General features: G+C 43.7%; 1 protein-coding gene across 1 annotated transcript in view; it reads left to right on the forward strand.

Moving 5' to 3' along the window:
• Positions 1-20738, forward strand: part of snx29 (sorting nexin 29) — a 239266-nt gene that overhangs the window by 156368 nt on the left and 62160 nt on the right. Inside the window, 1 exon segment of the mRNA XM_060939684.1 lies at positions 413-494. Within this exon segment, the coding sequence (XP_060795667.1) occupies positions 413-494 (82 nt within the window).

Consider the following 20738-nt stretch of genomic DNA (forward strand, 5'->3'; position numbering starts at 1 on the left):
TTTTTTTTTTACTTGTGTGGTTTGATATGTCCTCTTCTGCTGCTATCCACTGTGCTGCTGCAAACAGGAAATTTCCCCGTGGTGGGATAATAAAGGTCGTCTTATCTTATTGGCACTTAATCCATACCACCATGCCATGGTGCAAGTCTTTGGAGCTCTTGGTGGAATAGCTCGGACTGTACGCATCAGCTTTGTTAAATTGCCGAGTTTTCAAGTTCTCCAAGATACTCGTACATAGTGCAGTATAGAATAGAGTGTAAAATAAAGCTCTTATGTCAGTTCACACATGCAGATAATTATTCCAACATATTTCATAACCAGCTGATAAAATATTGTTAATTTGAATGGTGGTATCATACCATCTATGCTATGGATTATTGCCCTGAATACTGTATTCTCTGCGTTCCCACAGAGCTCACCGTGCTCTTGTCAACGTGTGGATCCCCTCTGTCTTTCTGCAAGGCCGGGCTGCCAATGCCTATCACGTCTACCAGGTAATGTCGTTTCTCATGTCCATCTATTTGCACTGCCCCTAGTAAATCCTACCTCTTTTCATGCAGTTGAGACATACCTCATTAATAGCCATGTCTGGGCAGGACAGGAAACATTTTCTTCCATACATACACAGCTGTCCTCACTCAGGGCGTCTTATTGACCTGGTTTGTCAAGCATGTCCTACCTTGTGCTTCCTGAACCCTGTATGCTGTCGTGCTCTTTAAGCTTGGCTACTCCCATGACTGAGCTCTGTCCTGCCTAATGGAGCAATGAGCAGACAAACACAAATGTGTCCCACAAGAATTATCATGTATTAGTGTGAAGAATTTGTTGCAGTGTCTCCTCTGGAAGATGGCTTGTATTCTTTGGCTTGCAAATAAGGCAGTACTGGAACTTCATAACAGATTATTGATATAATTGGGCATTATTCTTTCCACATTCACTCGACTACTAGGATATCCGATCATATACCGTACCATGAGTAGAGAAAAACAAAATGGTGGAGCGTGTTGCTGAACCAGCCGAGGACGAAATATAAACTACTCGAAAACAACCCCCCCCCCCCCCCCCCAAAAAAAAAAAAGCGCAACAAAATATGGAATAAAAGTATTTGATGGTAAGAATGTATCTTTTTTTTTTTTTTTCTTCAAGAAATATTATGATAGCATTTTTCACAAATTGCTACTGTCATTTCGCCAGTTTGTTTACATTCTAAGCGGAAATGATTTTGTCGGACGTTTTGTCAAGTTTTTATTTATCGAATTTGCAAAAAATAAAAATGGTCCGTTTCTCAAAATCCAGTAAATGTGGATATAATAAAACAGTTATTCCACTCAATCCCGTCGTACATGGCTTACAGCTAACTCGGTGCTACGTGCCTCGTCAGCTATCAGCTCATGTACGACTTGATTTTGTGGAGTAACTGTTAATTATTCAAGCAAAGTAGTTCTTTAGCATAAGGTCACTAAGGTAGGTTAGTCTCACACTGTCGCTTATTTATTTGTTTAATTCCTCCAAGGTGTATGTTGTAATTACTATAGTGTCTGAGGTTTAATCCTGATTACTTTTCTGATTAACCCCCATTTCTAAACAGGGCTGAAGAATCCATTAAGCCATTTAAAAAAAAATGTTTTGCAAGATGGTGCAGCAGATAGCATTGGCACCTCACAGCTTCAGGGTCCCTGGTTCAATCCTGAGCAAATTTTGCTGTCTGTGTAAAGTTTCTATGCATACCCATGTGGCTTTCCTCTGGCTTTACCGGTTTCCTCCCACCTCTCAAAAGCAGGCTGGAAGCATGGTAGCTTTAGCTACACTATATTGTCCCCATGTGTGAATCCTATCAAGGGTGTATTCCCATCTCCGCAGTATTCCCAGGATAACGGTTACCAAAGATGCATGAAATGACTGGGGGGGAATAAATAAATAAGTCCAGGAGTGTGCACATGAATATCTTAAGCCAAAGCCCTACCTCTGGCATTTCTTCTGAAGACCTACACATTGTATACACTCACTGGCCACTTTATTCGGTACACCTTGCTCGTACCAGGTTGGACCCCCTTTTGCCTTTAGAACTGCTTTCATTCTTCTTGGCATAGATTCAACAAGTAAAGGTGCTGGAAACATTCCTCAGAGATTTTGGTCCATATTGACCATAATAGCATCATGAAGTTGCTGCAGGTTTGTTGGCTGCACATCCATGATGCAAATCTCCCGTTCCCCAACATCCTAAAGGTGCTCTATTGGATTGAGATCTGGTGACTGTGGAGGCCATTTGAGTACAGTGAACTCCTTGTCATGTTTAAGAAACCAGTTTGAGATGATTTGAGCTCTGTGACATGATGCGTTATCTTGCTGGAAGTAACCATCAGGAAAGGAGTACACTGTGGTCATAAAGGGATAGACGTGGTCAGCAACAATACTCAGGTAGGCTGTGGTGTTTAAATGATGCTCGGTTGGTACTAAGGGGGCCCAAAGTGTGCCAAGAAAATAATCCCCCACACCATTACACTACCACCACCACCAGCCTGAACTGTTGATTCAAGGCAGGATGGATCCATGCTTTCATGTTGTTTATGCCAAATTCTGACCCTACCATCTGAATGTTGCAGCAGAAATCAAGACTCCTCAGACCAGACAACATTTTTCCAATCTTCTATTATCCAATTTTGGTGAGCCTGTGCGAACTGTAGCGTCAGTTTCCTCCTCTTAGCTGGCAGGAGTGGCACCCGCTGTAGTCTTCTGCTGCTGTAGCCTATCTGCTTCAAGGTTCAACGTGTTGTGCATTCAGAGATGGTCTTCTGCGTATCTTGGTTGTAATGAGTGGTTATTTGAGTTACTGTCACCTTTCTATCATCTTGAACCAGTCTCCTCTGGCATCAGCAAGGCGTTTTCGCCCAGAGAGCTGCCGCTCACTGGATATTCCTTTTTATTTTTTGGACCATTCTCTGTAAACCCTGGAGATGGTTGTGTGTGAAAATCCCAGTAGATCAGCAGTTTCTGAAATACTCAGACCAGCCTGTCTGGCACCAACAGCCCTGCCATGTTCAGAGTCACTTAAATCACCTTTCTTCCCCATTCTGATTCTTGGTTTGAACTTCAGCAGGTCGTCTTGACCATCCCTGTGTCTGAAATCACTCACTCATTCACTGCTCCCTACTCACTATCTAGGGAATTCTGTATAGAGGACTATATAGTGAGCTCATTAGTAAAACGGGGGTGGGGGGAACAAAACCCACTTTCGGACACTACTCCGCTGTGCCGTTATTTACATCATTACTGTCGTACAATTAAAACGTGCCAGATCAGTCAGCTGGTGGGTTTTCAGAATCATAAATTCATGCATGTATTTTTGTAATGAATACAGTACATATTATACTGAGTGTATTTCTTACATTAATAAATACAAAGTACTTTGTGTCTGCTGCATCTTTCAGTCCTTTTAAATCAAAGCTGAATACGTTGTTCTTTGCCGCTGCCTTTTATTAAATCAAATTTGAGGCTTTTGATTCATTCCTCGCTCTGCACTGTAACTTTTATTCTGCCGTCTTCCATTTTTCTTTCAGCACGACCACAATGCATGATGGTATATATTGCTTGGTTAGTGACAATTGGCAGATTCTACCGTAACTGGATCCATTAACCACTTGCCCACAAAATAAGAAATTTTTCTTGTCCTTTTTTCAGTGAGGTAATATTTTCAAGATTGAAAATATGGTATTTGGTCTTCTAAAACAGCACGTCATTTAAAAATACACTGAGTATATCAATAAAAGATTTTTAAAGAATAAAGTTCTATTTCTTTGACATATTTGACAGACGTAACTCCCATTTTAAAAATCCCTTTCATTATCCCTGTTGCTATCGTCAGTGAATTTCTGTCAGATGACCTGACGATAGACCACGGGCGATTGCTCTAAGACAACGAGGGAGGCTCAGCCTCCTCTAAAAATAACGAACATCGTGTAGGATGAATTGTGCTAGGCTTATGTTATAGCCGACCTTATAACATTACTATTTCAGATCCAGAATCATAGAAATATATGTGCTCAACCCACTACAGTGCGAAATCATTCCCTTATAACTTTAATGTGTGTTTGAGTTTTTCCCCCTCGTGACAGCGCAATGCAGCGCAGCCTCAGTGGACTTCAATGGCATTTGGGAGCTCTGCGCTTTTCAATATCAAAATGCAAGACGATTATTGGACAAATACTGCGAAAACGCCCGCCCACGGAGTCTCATGGACTCCCAGCCTCAGTGGACTTCAATGGCATTTGGGAGCGATGCGCTTTTCAATCTCAAAATGCAAGACGGTTATTGGACAAATACTGCGAAAATGCCCGCCTACGGACTCCCAGCCTCACATGGGAGGGACATGGCAGTTTCCGCGAGGAGACTGGTGATTGGTGAAAGCGGACGGATATTTTCTTTGATTGACAGCTCGTTTCAAATATAGACAGGCAGCGGTGAGTTTCAGTTCAGTCCCATGCGGATTCGCAAGTGCTGTGGTGTATTGTAAGAGATCAGCTTACATTTCGATTTCATTCATTACATACAGTTTCTACCAGCTTTTTTAGTTTGTATATATTTTCATTGTAAATAAAGTGTAAATATAGTGTTGTCAAGTTTGCTATCTTAGTTCCAGAAATTTCGTTTATTTGAGTGACTGAACTTGAACTCGAGGGGGCTAGTCAGCTAGCAAGAAAGCTGCGCACGGATGCCAAGCATTGCTGATTTAATTTTGGTGAAGCCATTTGCCAGTCTTCCTTTCGAGGAAAAAATTAAAATTAAAGAGCAGGGTAGACCAACGCCTCAAATTGACTTGGTGAAAAAGGTAGGGAATAATACTCGTTCCTTTCAGCTCTCCTGGTACGAGAAAGTGAATTGGCTAACAGCAAGTGACCCACATCAACAACAGTAAATAGGCTACTTTAGTAATATGTCATGGATGGACCAAAAATATAGAATCTATTTAAAATGTTTATGCTGAGTATATTATATTGGAATATATATTTTTCTGGATATGAATTAAACACAGCTACAATTTGGAAAACATTTTTAAACAAAAACACAGCCGAGAACATTTCACACTACAGACCTGGATTAAAAGTGAAGGGTTATCAAAATTGTCAATAAAACATTTCTCAGTCAAAATAAGTAAAATATAGGGAAAGTGTCATTGAATGAAATGTGTGGCACCCAGCTCTACTGCTGAGGTTCCTGACAAAGAGCTGCTTTCAATAATGATCAATTTTTAAACAACATGCCACAATTTTAAAATATAAAATGTTAAAATATACCACCCCCAACACCACCATCATGTATATTGGACAGTAGGCTAATGGGCCAAAAGAACCTGTTATTTCACAGTTTGTGACGCTGCCAACAATCAGCCAGATCAGAGGCAAGAGTATGGGCAAAATTGATGTTTTTTCTTTTAAAATCTGGAAATATCGTAACCGACCAGTCTCCCCTGTTTGAAAGACTACCAGCCGCCACTGCGATAGACTTGGCCATTATGGATCTTTTGGTAGTTATCGTGTGGAAGCAGGCTTTATAATTTTTGGGTGTCAACAGATAGAGTTGAAATGGATTAACAGCGAAAAAACTATTTCGTTCACGAGAGAACCCCACAGTTATTTTTAAAAAATGCTATCGTCAGTCTGTCAGTCAAATGCACCTGACGATAGCAGAATTCAAGCCCTCACCACGCACATGTTGACTGACGCAAAGAGGAAATTCTACTGCGCATGATTTTTGTGACAGCAGACATTTACTTCCGGGCAAGACTTGGAGTTCTGACAGCTAGAGTTCATCAAATAAATCAATGTAAGATTTTCAGTCAGCTATCCTGACGATATAAATTTTTGACGATAGAAACATTGAGAATATATTTGTGCATTCATATTTAAAATTTTCTGGAGGAAAACTATCGTAAGCTGAGATAAATCAGAGCCACTTGCGACCCTTTCAGCCGACAGGCCATTTCAATGTGTTATTTCCCCGCGAAAGTGACACAGTCGTGTCTATCGTCACTGTTCTGACAATTATTGTTGATATTTCAATTTTGAAAATAAATTTTATCTTTTTTATTTCAAAATTTAATTTCATTATCTGGTTCTAGTGATGAGGTATTTAATATTATTACTAAATTTGTCAGATTAATAATGTAAGAAACAGTTTTGCTGCTATTGTCATCTAGAGTGTCTGTCAGAATATGATGGTAGACGTTAGTTTGTCTGTCAGATTTTGATGATAGAAACCGATGTGTTTCTATTGTCATTTAGCATTTCTGTCATGTCAGGCTTTTATTAATTAGTTACCAGGATTACTGTCCTAAAATTTACTGTGAATGTCCAAGACCCCAAATGCTACTAGAAAAACTTAATAGAATGATCAAAATAATCAATTCAGCAATTTAAGGAGATGGGACTTAACTGGCCTCTGTTATGGTAGAATCTGCCAATTGCTTTTCACAATGTATTGTGGGATACTACGAGTCCACTACATGGGGTGTAATAATTCTCACTATACATTCAGACAGCACTACAAAATGGTCAACTCACTGTATAGTACACTATATAGTTCAAGGACCACTGGAGGAGTAGTACCTTTCTGGTTGGCCTACTTGGCGTCCCAGATTGGTCTCCCCAAATCCAGCAGCATGTGATGTGCAATATACGGCCAATCCATCATCAGCAAATGGCCACTCCACCTACAGTAGCCACTCGCATGCTGAAGACCGTCTGCTGTGGCTCTTCGTGCCGCCCCTAGTTTATGCAGAACGCAATGGATCTAGGGAGTAAACCCCGATTAAAAATTCAGGGTCAGTCCCTGCTTAGGCTAGCCCACTGACCCTTCAACCGTTATCCCCTTTGGATTACTTGTGGTGATTTGTGTGTCTATATGATTCCACTCTACAATCTACCCACTAGGGATTGCAGGTAAGCATGCACCGATACCGATACTGGCATCGGCATCGGCCCCGATACTCCACTAATATACTCATACTCGTACTTGTCAAACTGTTGCCGATACCATGAACCGATACCAGTGCCGATCCCATGCGCCGATCCCAATGTTCCCCGCAGCGCTTTTTGTTCCATTCGAGAGAGAAAAAAAAAACTGAAGCATTGTTGAGCTCAGGCTTGAGCATAATGAGATAGGCTATACCATGCGCCAATAGTGTTCCGTGAAGCGCCTTTTGCCAGCGTCCGTTCGAGGGAAAAAAAGCCTCTCCCAGGAAAAAAATTGTAAATCTCAAGCATTGAGCGTAGGCTAATTTCGTCAGAAGACAAAAAAAATTGTTCGACAACAACCCATTTTTCCATGACGAAGATGTGTTTGCGTAGTCATGAAACAGTGCCGTCACAACATCTTTCCCCAACACTGTCATTTTAAACATCTCTCCACACTCCACTCCCTTTCGCTGCCATATGCAGATAGGCCTACGCTAAGATCCCCAACGTTGTCCTTTTTTAATGTTGGCTATTCGCCTAGGTAAGGGTTTTGTAGGACAGGCTACTCACTAACAAACAAATGAAAATCGGATTTTTGTATAGGTGAATCCAACCGGCAGAGTTTTTAAGTACGAGTCCAACCGGGAGAGTTTAAGAGTGAAGAGTGAGAGAGAGAGCTTTAAGAAATGGCTGATTGAGTTTTCCAACTTGTTTCAGTTGAGGGCAACGCTAAGACCAAGGAAATTGACGTCCCATCTACAGGTATGAAGCTCCACGAGCACGGGACGCGATGTTGCGAATGGACAGCAACAGCGTCTGCCTAACAAGTTCTGCGACTGAACAAGAGCGTGCTCGAGGCATTCAACTCTCCTGCAGCACACAGCAGGATGTGCGCACATGCACATGAGAGGAGGGGGGGGGGCATATTTTAGTCTGCATTACTGGCGATGGAAATTAAATAATACATCGTCGCCGGCCGCCACTGTTATCTTGTGCGCTCTCTGTGATGTTGCGATGGTCACTGCTCCTCCCTTTCACGCCCTTGTCTTGTTGCTAAATGTAATTGGAGTAGTTTAAGCGCACCACCAGAACAACCCTTAAGTCAACCAAGACCGCAATGTTGCGGAAGGCCGATGATAGAGGCGGTAAGTGACCAGCGGAGTGAAATGATCACGCTGCATGTGGTAACTCACTGCTCTCTCCTCCCTTCATCAACAATCGGTCTCACATGTTGCAAGAGTGCAAGTCTTTCTTGACTTCGAAAGTTGGACATTGTAATCTAATCCAAATAAATAGCAGCCTTTTTCAGAAATTGCAGCAGCTAAATATTTAATTCTTTGTGTAGGCTATTTGCAATGAGTGTAGTTTTCTGGGAGTGAATGTTGCGCGACAATCGAGAGAGGTTGCACACGGAAGCGCAGATAGCCTTGTAGTCCACGTTACACTGCCAGCAGACAGCGCCTCTTCATTTCACGGTAGCGCTTCTTTTGCAGCATTGTTATGTAGGCCTAGTAGGCCTAGCGCAGCAGCGCTTAGGTTTTGCAACATTATTGTAACAATGTTGCAAAAGATAAGCGCTACCGTGAAGAGGCGCTGTCTGGCTGTGTGACGTGGACTCAAGGCTACTCTGCGCTTCTGGAGCAGCGGAGATTGTCAATGTGAACCCGTGTGCATGATCACTCCAGTTAGAAAACAACATTCACGGGAAATAGATAAAGTAGGCCTATTAAATATTCAAATGCTGCAATTTTTGAAAAATTATATTTTAATAACATCAACAGTATCGGTAGTACTCGGTATCGGCAAGTACTGAAATGATAGTACTCACTCGTATCGGTTTTCACAAATGTGGTATCGGTGCATCTCTAATTGCAGGTACAGAAGAGGGCAGCCTGCTTGCGCACTACTCAGGGCTAGCAATCCTTCGCAGTGTAATTCAACCCGCTACGGACCCAATAACACCTAATCAGCAACTACATCACCAACACCTGCATCGTAAATCTGGACGGTATAATAGCAAGCATGACGGACCTCGGGGTAAAGCCTTGTGGACCCCGTGGTCCTGATCAGCCCGGATCTACTTGCAAGGGCCCACAACAAGTTAAAGCATGTACTCTGAGCCATGGCCTCACTTTCGTTTATAAATGCCTTGAGACCTCAAGAATGGCACAGGAATAGTTTTAAGCGTTAACAATAAATCTAATATAGCAAGTTTTACGATTAAAGTGATTTATATAGGTAGCTGTCTGAGTGAATGACCTTGACGTCCGTAACGTCACAACAGGAAGTCTATCGGTCTCATTGCCGCTTCCACTATACTAAAACACAGAGCTGACTGCAACTCCGATCCTCCATTTTGAGCCAATTTATCGCCATGCCATGTAGATGTGTTGCTGGTCGGTGCAGCAACATGACAGAAGGTGGATTTACGTTGCATTCATGGCCCAAGAATGTTCAAACTACAAAGATTTGGACGCGTTTCGCGAGAAGTTCACGGGCACATTGGACGCCTACGAAGTGGTCTCTCCTCTGCTCTGCACGTTTTACTGAAGACCCGTACGAGACGTCTGATCTGTTGGAGTGTTGGCTATAAGCCCGTATTGAAAGAGGGTGCAGTACCAACAATTAAGGAAAACTACAAGAAAAGGAAAGTATTTATTTTCTCATCTCATTATCTCTAGCCGCTTTATCCTTCTACAGGGTCGCAGGCAAGCTGGAGCCTATCCCAGCTGACTACGGGCGAAAGGCGGGGTACACCCTGGACAAGTCGCCAGGTCATCACAGGGCTGACACATAGACACGGACAACCATTCACACTCACATTCACACCTACGCTCAATTTAGAGTCACCAGTTAACCTAACCTGCATGTCTTTGGACTGTGGGGGAAACCGGAGCACCCGGAGGAAACCCACGCGGACACGGGGAGAACATGCAAACTCCACACAGAAAGGCCCTCGCCGGCCCCGGGGCTCGAACCCAGGACCTTCTTGCTGTGAGGCGACAGCGCTAACCACTACACCACCGTGCCGCCAGTATTTATTTTATTTATTATTATTATTTTTTTTAAAAAGGAAAGTGAGTTCAGTTGCACCAGTCCTCCCAGAGTGAGCCGAGGGTTGTTGCTAAAACCTGGGACGGGACATATCGCTCGGGCAATGACCTCTCTGCAGTTGTTGCTAAAACTGGTGACATCCCGCTCCGTCTCAGGTTTTAGTAATTGCCTGAGCCCAGCAGTAATGGTGGACTACACAACATGAAGAAAAGTGAATGAGTGGAGCAGCCATCTGATTTCTAAACTGGATATTGCTGCCATCTCTCCCTTACATGGAAGAAGTGAATGAACGGAGAACTGAACAAACAACTGAAAGTCAGATTGTTTCAAAAACAATTGGCCTTCAAGAAACGAGAACACAGACGGGTAAGCTCTGACTCTCATTTGGATAAAAAAAAAACAAACAAACACGTTGTTTACCTGCATTTAAATTAACACATGTAACTTGTATTGTGTGTTTAAGTTACCGGTATAAGATTTAATTTGCTTCAGAATGTGGTTCTCAGTTCATCTGATTTATTTAATTAGCCTTTTACGTTTTATCAGTGAAAATGCATGTACATGTATGTTGCATAAGTTATAACACCAGGCAGCATGGTGGTGTAGTTATTAGCACGGTCGCCTCACATCAAGAAGGTTCCGGGTTTGAACCCAGCGGCCGGCGAGGGCCTTTCTGTGTGGAGTTTGCATGTTTTCCCTGTGTCTGCGTGGGTTTCCTCTGGGTGCTCCGGTTTCCCCCACAATCCAAAGACATGCAGGTTAGGTTGATGTGGGGCGGTCTTAGGCTGAGGTGCCCTTGAGCAAGGTACCTAACCCCTGACTGCTCCCCGGGCGCTGTGTGTGGCTGCCCACTGCTCTGGGTGTGTGCGCGCATGTGTTCACTGCTTCAGATGGGTTAAATGCAGAGGATGAATTTCACTGTGCTTGAAGTGTGTGAGACAAATAAGGGTTTCTTCTCTTCTCTCTATTCTATCCTGTTTTAATGAGAGTCAACCCGCAATCAATAAAGTCAAATCAGTCTTAGTCAAGCAAGTCGGTAACGGTATTTTTTTACTTTCACCATAAATGTTTATTTGCATGACTTTGGTCTATAGCTGTAAAAGGCCTCGGCCTTAAAACCAGTTCCTGCTGTGATGTCACGCACTCAGGGCTGGCTGGCTCAGTGGGGCAGCTCGAATGCCAACTTTGCGGTCGATTTTAACTCTCAAAAACATATATATTTTTATTCCCATTTATGCAGCATACAAGAGTCAAGGATGGAAATACTATCCACTCAAATTTATTTAAAAATAAAAGCTCTGAGTATCTCCTTTAAGTTAGATTGTTGGAACGTCTGGACTCTGTCTGATGCAACAACATCTAAGCATCAGGCTCCAAAGCGCCGGTCAGCTTTAGTTGCCTTAGAGCTAAAGCATCTCAACATCGATATTGCTTGTCTCAGTGAGTGCCGAATACCAGGCGAAGGTGAATTCACAGAGGGAGACTACATCTTCCTTCACTCGGGAAGACAGCCTGACCAAACTAAGCTTGAAGGAGTTGCCATTGTGCTGAAGAATTCCATCCGTCTGCTTGTGTTAATTTGTCAACCATTCAAACTGGAGACCAGACCCTCAAACAGCAATGGGAAAACCTTCGCGATACTCTCTACACAAGTGCCAAGGACATGGTTAGTTACCAAAAGCGTAACCATCGAGACAGGCTTGACGTCAACAATCCCACCATCATGAAGTTACTGCACCAAAAGCAAGGTGCTTTCCAGGCGGTCCTTGGGTGCAACACCCCAGCAAATAGACAACGGTATCAGCAAGCCAGGAACACCTGCCAAAGAGAGTTGCGCTGCCTTCAAAATCCGTGGTGGCGTGACACTGGCCAGGAAATCGAATATCATGCTGAAAGGCATGATTCTAGGTCCTTTTTCCAGGCGGTGAAATTCATTTACCAACAGCGCCAAAGCGGCATCAACCTCATCAACGATAACCAAGGCAACAAGCTGACCGAAAAAGAAGATATCTTAGCTCGCTGGAAACCGCATTTCAGCAATCTCCTGAACCAACTAGGAACAGCTAACCCTAGTGTCCTCGATGAGATCCCACAGGAAGAGCCGCTCAGCGAACTGGAAACACCCCCATCCATTGGCGAAGTTGTCAGCCCATGACCACCTGGCCAACAATAAAGCCCCAGGTCCAGATTGTGTACCCTCAGAAGTTCTCAAAGCAGGTGGCCCAGCCCTGCTTATAGAGCTGCATGACGACCTTCTCTCCATCTGGAAGGAGGAGAGAGTGCCACAAGACTTAAAAAAAAAAAAAAAAAAAAAAGGGTAACATCACCATTTTCAAGAAGCAATGCCATTTCAGCTGTGATAACTACCGAGGGATCACACTGCTCACTTATCGGCAAATTATTTGCCCGCATCATCCTGTTCAACAGGGTTTGGCCCTGCATCGAGAAGCACATTCCCGAGGCACAGTGCAGCTTCAGGGGTGGTCGCAGTACGAGCGACATGTTTGCTATTCGTCAACTCTTGGAAAAGTGCCGAGAACAACATCAAGAATTGCACATAGTCTTTGTGGACTTAGTAAAGGCATTCGATACGATCAGCAGACCTCTCATGTGGGCACTACTTCTGCAGAAGATTGGAATCCCTCTTAAAATGGTCACCATCATTCAAAGAGCTCACTGAGCCATTCGAGGTGATGAACGGCCTGCTCCAAGGATGCATCCTGGCTCCTACGCTGTTCATCCTGTTCTTCGTGCTTGTCTTTCGCCATACCCACAAATCAATGCCAGATTTCGGTGTGGAAATCGAGCACAAGCTCGATGGCAAACACTTCAACCTACAGAGGCTGAAAGCTAAGTCAACGGCAGTCGCAAAGCTAGACAATTTCCTCTATGCCGGCAATGCTGCGTTGGCCACCACCACCCCGCAGTCCCTGCAGGAAGGAGTCACTTCATTGAACTACTCTTGCAGAACGTGGGGACTGACGATCAGCAAGACAAATACCTAGGTTATTCATGTTAATTGCGACCAGCCACCCGCCATCACAATCGACGGTTCTCAGCTGAAGCGTGCCCAAACCTTCACATACCTTGGAGGCAACTTATCAGACGATGCAACCCTTGACTTGGAGATCCAGCGACAAGTATCCCATAGTGCAGCAGCTTTCAATGCCCTATGATCTAGGTGCTTTAACAGGACCGGTAATCTCTGTCTACCAAGCTGACTATATACAATGCTATAGTTCTACCATTGCTTCTTTATGGATCTGAAACATGGCTGACTTTAGTCCACCGTATACACCGCTTCGAAGTGTTCCACCAAAGATCCCTCAGGCAGATCTTAAATGTCAAGAGGTGGCATCGCATAACCAATGTCGAGGTTCTACAACGTGCAAACACCATCTCTACTGAATCTATGCTATGCAGCAACAGGCTCCGCTGGCTTGGCCACATGTCCAGGATGGATGACTCCAGAGTCCTCAAGCAGCTACTCTTTGGTGAGCTCAAACATGGAAAGCGCTCTAGGGGTAGACCCCGTAAAAGATGGAAGGACTGCGCCAAAGAAGACCTTAACCTCTTTGGGATTGACAGCCAGTCCTGGTACCAGCGTGCCCAGGATCTCCTTGCTCGGAGAGGCCATCTCTTCGCCGGGAGACAACTACGCAAAAAGAAACTTAAGGGCAGAGTAGAATCAAGAAGACGCAGAAGACATGAAAGGGCTGGACGGGTCCCCTATCGTCAATGACTGACGGGGACCTTAAGTAATTAAGTAGTATATAGTTAGTGATTTCGGACACAGTGCATGTCTAGGTGCCTGAATGCATTGAGTTTCTGCCATTGATTGGCTGATTTAGATATTTGCGTTAACGAGCAATTGAACAGGTGTACCTAATAAAGTGGCTGGTGAGAGTACTTGTAATATCTTTTGCCTGGAATGCAGGTCGTCTTAGTTCATCCCTAGTGATCTATAGTAAGACTGCAACTAATATTTATTTTGATAACCGGTTAATCTATCAGGTTTTTTTTATTAATTTCAACATGTATTAAAGAATATTTATTTAAATTTTTTACAGCATTTCAATCAACTAATACTGCTACAGAACTCTTAATTAGGGTAAACTTATTTAATAACACTAAGTACAGTCCAGAATGACCGTGCCCCATGCACAGAGCGAGGTCTGTAAAGACATGGTTGGCCAAGTTTGATATGGAAGAACTCAAGTGTCCTGCACAGAGTCCTGACATCAACCCCACTGAACACCTTTGGGATGAACTGGAATGCTGACTGTGCACCAGGCCTCCTCTCCCAACATCAGTACCTGACCACACTGTGGCCGAACGAGCGCAAATCCCCACAGTGATGCACCAAAAGCTAGTGGAAAACCTTCCCAAAAGAAGAAGAAGAAACCTTTATTGTTCGTCACATGCACACTTCAAGCACAGTGAAATTCATCCTCTGCATTTAACCCATCTGAAGCAGTGAACACACGTACACACACCCAGAGCAGTGGGCAGCCACACCAGAGCGCTTGGGGAGCAGTCAGGGGTCAGGTACCTTCCTCAAGGGCACCTCAGCCCAAGGCCGCCCCACGTCAACCTAACCTGCATGTCTTTGGACTGTGGGGGAAACCGGAGCACCCGGAGGAAACCCACGCAGACATGGGGAGAACATGCAAACTCCACACAGAAAGGCTCCCGCTGGCCACTGAGTTCGAACCCGGAACCTTCTTGCTGTGAGGCGACCGTGCTAACCACTACACCACCGTGCCGAGAGTGGAGGTGGTTATAACAGCAAAGGGGAGAATCAACTCTGTGTTGATGCTTGTGGTTTAAGAATCGCCACATATGGGTGTGATGGTCAGGTGTCCACATACTATTGGCTATACAGTGTACGTCATGAGACTAAAAGTGTAGTGTAATTTAGTGTTCCCATGTTTTAGACGAGGTCTTCTCTGTTGTCACATGTTCTGTCAAATGTGTTTTCAGTCTAAATGAAGTGACGTACAGTGGGCTTCATAAGAGTCCAACTAATGGATGTCATTATTTCATTGCCGGCTCAGTTTGTCACTTATTTTTTTCTTTTATCATCAATTCTGTGTATTAGTTGTTTCAGCACATTAGAGCTGAAAAGAAAAGCTAAGAGATGAAGAAAAAGAAACGGAAATAAAGATACAAATGACTAATATCAGTAGGATGTTGGATAGAAGCACATTATAAAACATTCTTGCTACTGCTGAAAATTGCGTTCACACTGGATCTTTATATTTTGATCAGCTGCTTTGTCACAGGTTTTAACTTCATTTGCAAAATACTCTATTTGCCTCTTATTTTTTTTAAAAGCATTTAATTTGAGCCTTTAGGCAGCAGTAACTAGCTTTATGCCAGTAAGCAAATGCTAGCATCTGATTCACATTTTATTCTCTGCGCGTTTCTTTGTGATTCTTTGCCATCTGAGCAAGAACACTGTGTGTGTGATGTCCGTTATAGTTTATAAGGCTGTGTATCACAGTGCCATCGTCTGTCTCCGTTTACTGTTGAACAGTGAAAATGATCTGATGTCCACAACGTGCTCATTGTACGTGCCATTGACCTACTGGGCATTTTATTGTGTAGATGCCACAGGGTTATGTACCGTACAGAGACGTGTGCTATTTGCTGTTAAGTCTGGTCAAGTACAGTATGTGCCTTTTCAGTGCCATCCTTTTGATCAGCATAAGCATTAGGGCTGTAACGATACACCCAACTCGCGATTCGATTCGTATCGCGATTTTTGACCCACGATTCGATATGCCCACGATTTTTTTTTTAATGTTTTTTTAAAGTAGTAAATTTGACTTTTACTTACTTACATTAACTATTTAATAACAAATAATTCAGACCACTGCAGAGAATGAGTAATATGTATGCAAAAATGAACAAATGTATATCCAAAGATTGCTTTATTTCTCAAAATAATACTGTTGAGCCGGAAGCTGTTTTTTTCGGTTCTGAAAAAGTCATTTTTCCAAATCGTGTAAATCCGTTAAGATTTTTTTTTGGGGGGGTGGCTCTCTCACTGTCTCACTCTCATAGGGCCAATGATTTTCTGTGATCACGGATAAACAGATGGAAATTACGGAATTTTTATGGTGAAACATTGCTCGCGTGTCAAAATGTAACTGCTGCAGAAGGCTTCCGCCCAAGCAGACATGCCTTCAGTGTTGCCAGATATTGCTAACGTTTTCCACCCCAAAATATGTTCAAAACCAGCCAAAAAGCACCTAAACTTGCCCAATCTGGCAACACTGCATGCCTTTCCGGTCAAGTGATTGTGATTGGCTTGTGGCACACCTAGCCAGCCAATGAGCTGCTTGTTTACAGATTCGCTCCCCGCGTCGCAACCAGAATGGCGACCGCTTAAAAGAAATGAATGCTCTGCCAGCGGCGAGTGTGGACGTTGCGTGACTCGCAGAAGATTGTCGCAGGTCGGCGAAAAAACGACTTGCGAATAGATATTAAAAAAAAAAAAGTAATTTAAGTAAGTTTAAAATGTAATTTAAATAAAAAGTAAAGTATTCATAAATTGAAGTTTGGAAGCGTCTCTGTTTTTGGGCTGAGGAGAAGTTTGAAAGGGTGTACCGCGATTCTGCCTTCTTGTATCGCGATACGGATCGTGGCTCTGCGTATCGCGATTTCGATACGCATATCGTTACAGCCCTAATAAGCATGGATCAGAGCAGTCAAGCACCTCTTTTAACTTGAGTTGACGTCTACCGGGTTCTTTTGAGGAAAGAGTTACCCTTGTGACTGCTAAGGATGAAGGTTGTCCTTGGGGACGCTGGAAGTCTCTATGGCTTACTAGGTAGCACTGGCTGTGTAGGCAAGGCTGGGGGAAAAAAAAAAAGTTTTAGTGAATCCATGTAGAAGTAGAGCATCTCCCACAGGAGGAATTTCCAGCTTTGAAATTACGTGCGAGAAAATAAGATCCAAATGACTTTGGGTGCCTATAGAAAGAGTGTAACTGATTGTCAGTGATATTGCAGCTGCTTTGTTTTGCTGTGAGGAATTTCTCACCCTCCCTTTATTGTCACATAATGAAAAAATATAACAGCTGCTGCAAAAGCACTTGCTCAAGCTTATGGAATTTCAGTGGGAAAGGGTTATTAAAAAAGAGGGTGTAATGACTCTGTCAGAGGAATACTCGGGTTAATCCTCTGCCACAGAGGCTGTTTCTCATGACCACCTTAACCAGGTTTGTCTCGTGTGCGATTGTCAGCAGAGATACAAAGTGCGAAGCTGTTGCGGAGGCCTCATTTTTGGCGTTCGTGTCAGCCTTCCTTTGTAAAACGTTCTCTCTGCATGTCTGGCCGCAGCAAAGAGGCAGAGATTTATGAAGGGATTCTGACGAAGCTGACCAAATGACTCGACTTGGCCCAACCCAAATGCTTCCATCATTAATTTTAATGCCTGATCAGTAAACATAGTCTGGTAACACCGCTGTCTTTGTGATTACAGAAAATCCTGATTGCCTGGTAATGGAAGGAGGGAGTAGTGAATACACTGGGGGGGTTTCTCTGTTCAAACACACCTGACTCCGCCAAGAAGGACTTTTATAATTGGGTATTACATTTTGCATGAAACTGGTTCAGTGCCTGAGCCAGGTCTGTTTTAGTCCTGTCTTTGTAGTATACAGGAAGCAGTTCAAGGCAGCCAGCAGTGGCGGTTTATGCAGCAGCTCCGGCGTTCAAAATTCACACCATCATCAAACGAGTTATTCCCTTGTAGTTGTGAGTCAGCTGAGGCCAAACTCTCTCAACTCAGCAGAGTTTTTACTTTTTTATTAGGTTAATGGGATTTCATAATTCTTGCTCCCCCCCCCCCTCCTGTCTCAGCGTGTTTATTTGAATTCAAAATAGTTGCCATTTCTTATGATTAGTGTAGCTAGGCAGCAAAAGTGTGTGCTGCTGTTATTAATGTGTGTCTCAACTTCGGTGGGAGGAAAAAAGAGAGAAACAGAGCACACTTGCATGCATACTCTGCAGTTATTACAGTACATACAAGTTTGTAGTTAATGATTTTGTCTACTTAATGTCACGGACTATGGACACATGAAGTCGCAGTCACTAAATTTATATAAATCTGCTCTGTGGAGCTGTGGCTAGCTGCATGATTCATGTCCTCTTCAATCCCAGTAAACACACTGCAGGATGTAGAAATGTCTTAATCAGTTACTTCTATTCACCCGTCAGTGAAAACGTATCAGGACTGACTTGTTCAGTGTAGCACGCGAAAACAGAACGAGAATCTGCGTTTACAACTCGGCTGTGATACGAAGCTGAATGTGTATTTTTGGAAGTTATTATTCAGATTATAGTGTAATGATGCTCAAGATCATGTTGCCACCGATTATGATGATAATGAGTGCCGTGATGATGCTAAGTATAATGATGTTGATTATTAATAGAGTCAGATCGTTTCTGGGTGGTTATTATTAATCACAAGGCATTTTGCACATGAGCGTTTGAAAATTGCTTGCTCGCTTGCTCTTGTACGGCGTTTGATGTTCTGATTGAAGTCGCGTACAGACAACGCTAGAGACAAATTAAAAATGGATGGAAGACTGCTGTTCTCACCAGCATGGGGACTTGGGACGAGCGTATTGCATATTCCGGCTATCAGGTTTTTATTCACAGTTGCCAGGTACAGAAGATTGCTGATATAGTGGTCAGAGCCACATGCAACAACCGGCGGGGGGACCCTCTATTGACTTTTGCAAGAGAAACGTGTTCATTTGGTATGTTTGTTTAAAATAATTACAGCCCTATTGGTTTGTACATTCTCAGGACAAATAGTACTAAACTGTAGCTTTCCTTCTCGCTGGGGTTTTAATGTGTATCTTTTACCTGGAAAGGTGTATTTGAGTACTTTTAAAGCTTTACAAGAGTACAGGAATGCTCCTTAAGGTCCAATTATCTACTTTTATATATTTTTAAGGTACACTACATTGACACAATGATGTATTTTACATTCTATTTCTTGGTGGTGCAAAGCCCCTCAGTGCTGTGTTGGATGCTGCTTTTTTTTTTTCTTTTCTGAATCCCACCACCTGCTACTCTGAGCATGCAAAGCGAGGATGTGGATTGGCTGTTAGTATGAATTAGATTTACTTGGCATGTTAATTAGCTTGAACAGATGCTAGACACCATTTCCAAAATGAGGATGTGGAAATGGTGACAAAACTGAGCAGAAAACAGTACAGGGCAACACCAAAATCCGTTATATAACTCCGATGGTAACCAAACACAGTTACCCTGCATTAAGTTCATCGAGAGAAAATTGGCACTGTAGCTAGTAATATGCTTTAAGTGTATTTAATTGGGGTACAGGGTAAGCACACTGGAGTGTTCACATGCCTGGGGGTTAAATAATGATTGTGTGATTTGTCCAACCCCTGTGCTCCTGCTGTATGGATTCAACTTTCAAACGAGTGGTGGGGTTTATTTAGGTTCAGGTCTACTGATTGGAGAGCAGGCCTGTATGCTGTCAGTGTTGATTGATTGAATTTATGGATTGATTTATTTTGATTGTATTTATTTCTTTGTTGTGGGATTAGTTTATGGATTTAATGATATTTGAATTTGGCACTTTCTAACCACCATAATATTGTATCACCTTGACATTTCATTCATTCATTCCACATTCACTGGATATGAGCAATCGCGTGCAAAGAACTAGAGGCCAGAGGTTTAAGCTGTGACATGTGGGAAGTGGGGTGAATACGTCGCATGGTGAGTGCTAATGCCAGTCTGACGGAACATGGATTGATTACCTTGCTGATGAGGAAGGGTCCTAGATACCTGGGGGCCAGCTTACGGGAGATGGTTCTGAGTGGCAGATGGTGCGTGGAGAGCATGACTTGCTGCCCCACCCGGTAGGTGGGTGCCTTAGAGCGGCGTTTGTCGGCCTGCCTCCTGGATGCTAGGGCGGAGCTAATGAGTCTTCTCCGGGCCAATGCCCACGTCCTCCTGCAGCGGCGTATGAAGGTCTGGGCTGAGGGTATGGCGACCTCCTCCTCTTGGTTGGGGAAGAGTGGTGGTTGGTAACCTAGGGAACACTGGAAGGGCGAGAGACCTGTGGCAGATGAAGGGAGAGTGTTGAGTGTGCTCGACCCAAGGTAAGTACTTACTCCAAGAACCGGCATCCCTGGACGCCATGCATCTGAGTGCCACCTCCAAATCCTGATTGTCCCGTTCCGCCTGGCTGTTGGTTTGAGGATGAAAATCTGAGGAGAGACTACAGGTGGCCCCAATGAGTTTGCAGAAGGCCCTCCAGAACTGCGCAGTGAACTGAGGACCCCGGTCGGAGACTGTTAGTGGGGAGTCCGTGTAGGTGGAAAATGTAAAGGATGAGTAATTTGGCGGTTTCTTTAGCTGTGGGAAGCTTGGGCAGAGGGATAAAATGGACCGTCTTGGAGAAATGGTCAATAACTGTGAGGATGCATGTGTTGTCACCTGAGTTTGGGAGTCCTGTGACGAAGTCCAGGGCGATGTGAGATCAGGGTCGGTGAGGAGTCGGGAGCGGTCTTAGCAAGCTGGCAGGGGGTCGATTGGCTGTCTTGTTCCGGGCACGTGTCGCAGGCTGCCATGAACTCCTGGACGTCTTCCTTGATGGAGGGCCACCAGAAGCGCTGTTGGATGAGTGCCAGGGTTTGAGCAGCTCCCAGGTGACAAGCCAACTTGGAGCCATGACCCCACTGCA

The sequence above is a fragment of the Neoarius graeffei genome, chromosome 14 (assembly GCF_027579695.1).
Source record: "Neoarius graeffei isolate fNeoGra1 chromosome 14, fNeoGra1.pri, whole genome shotgun sequence".
NCBI classification, from domain to species: Eukaryota; Metazoa; Chordata; class Actinopteri; order Siluriformes; family Ariidae; genus Neoarius; species Neoarius graeffei.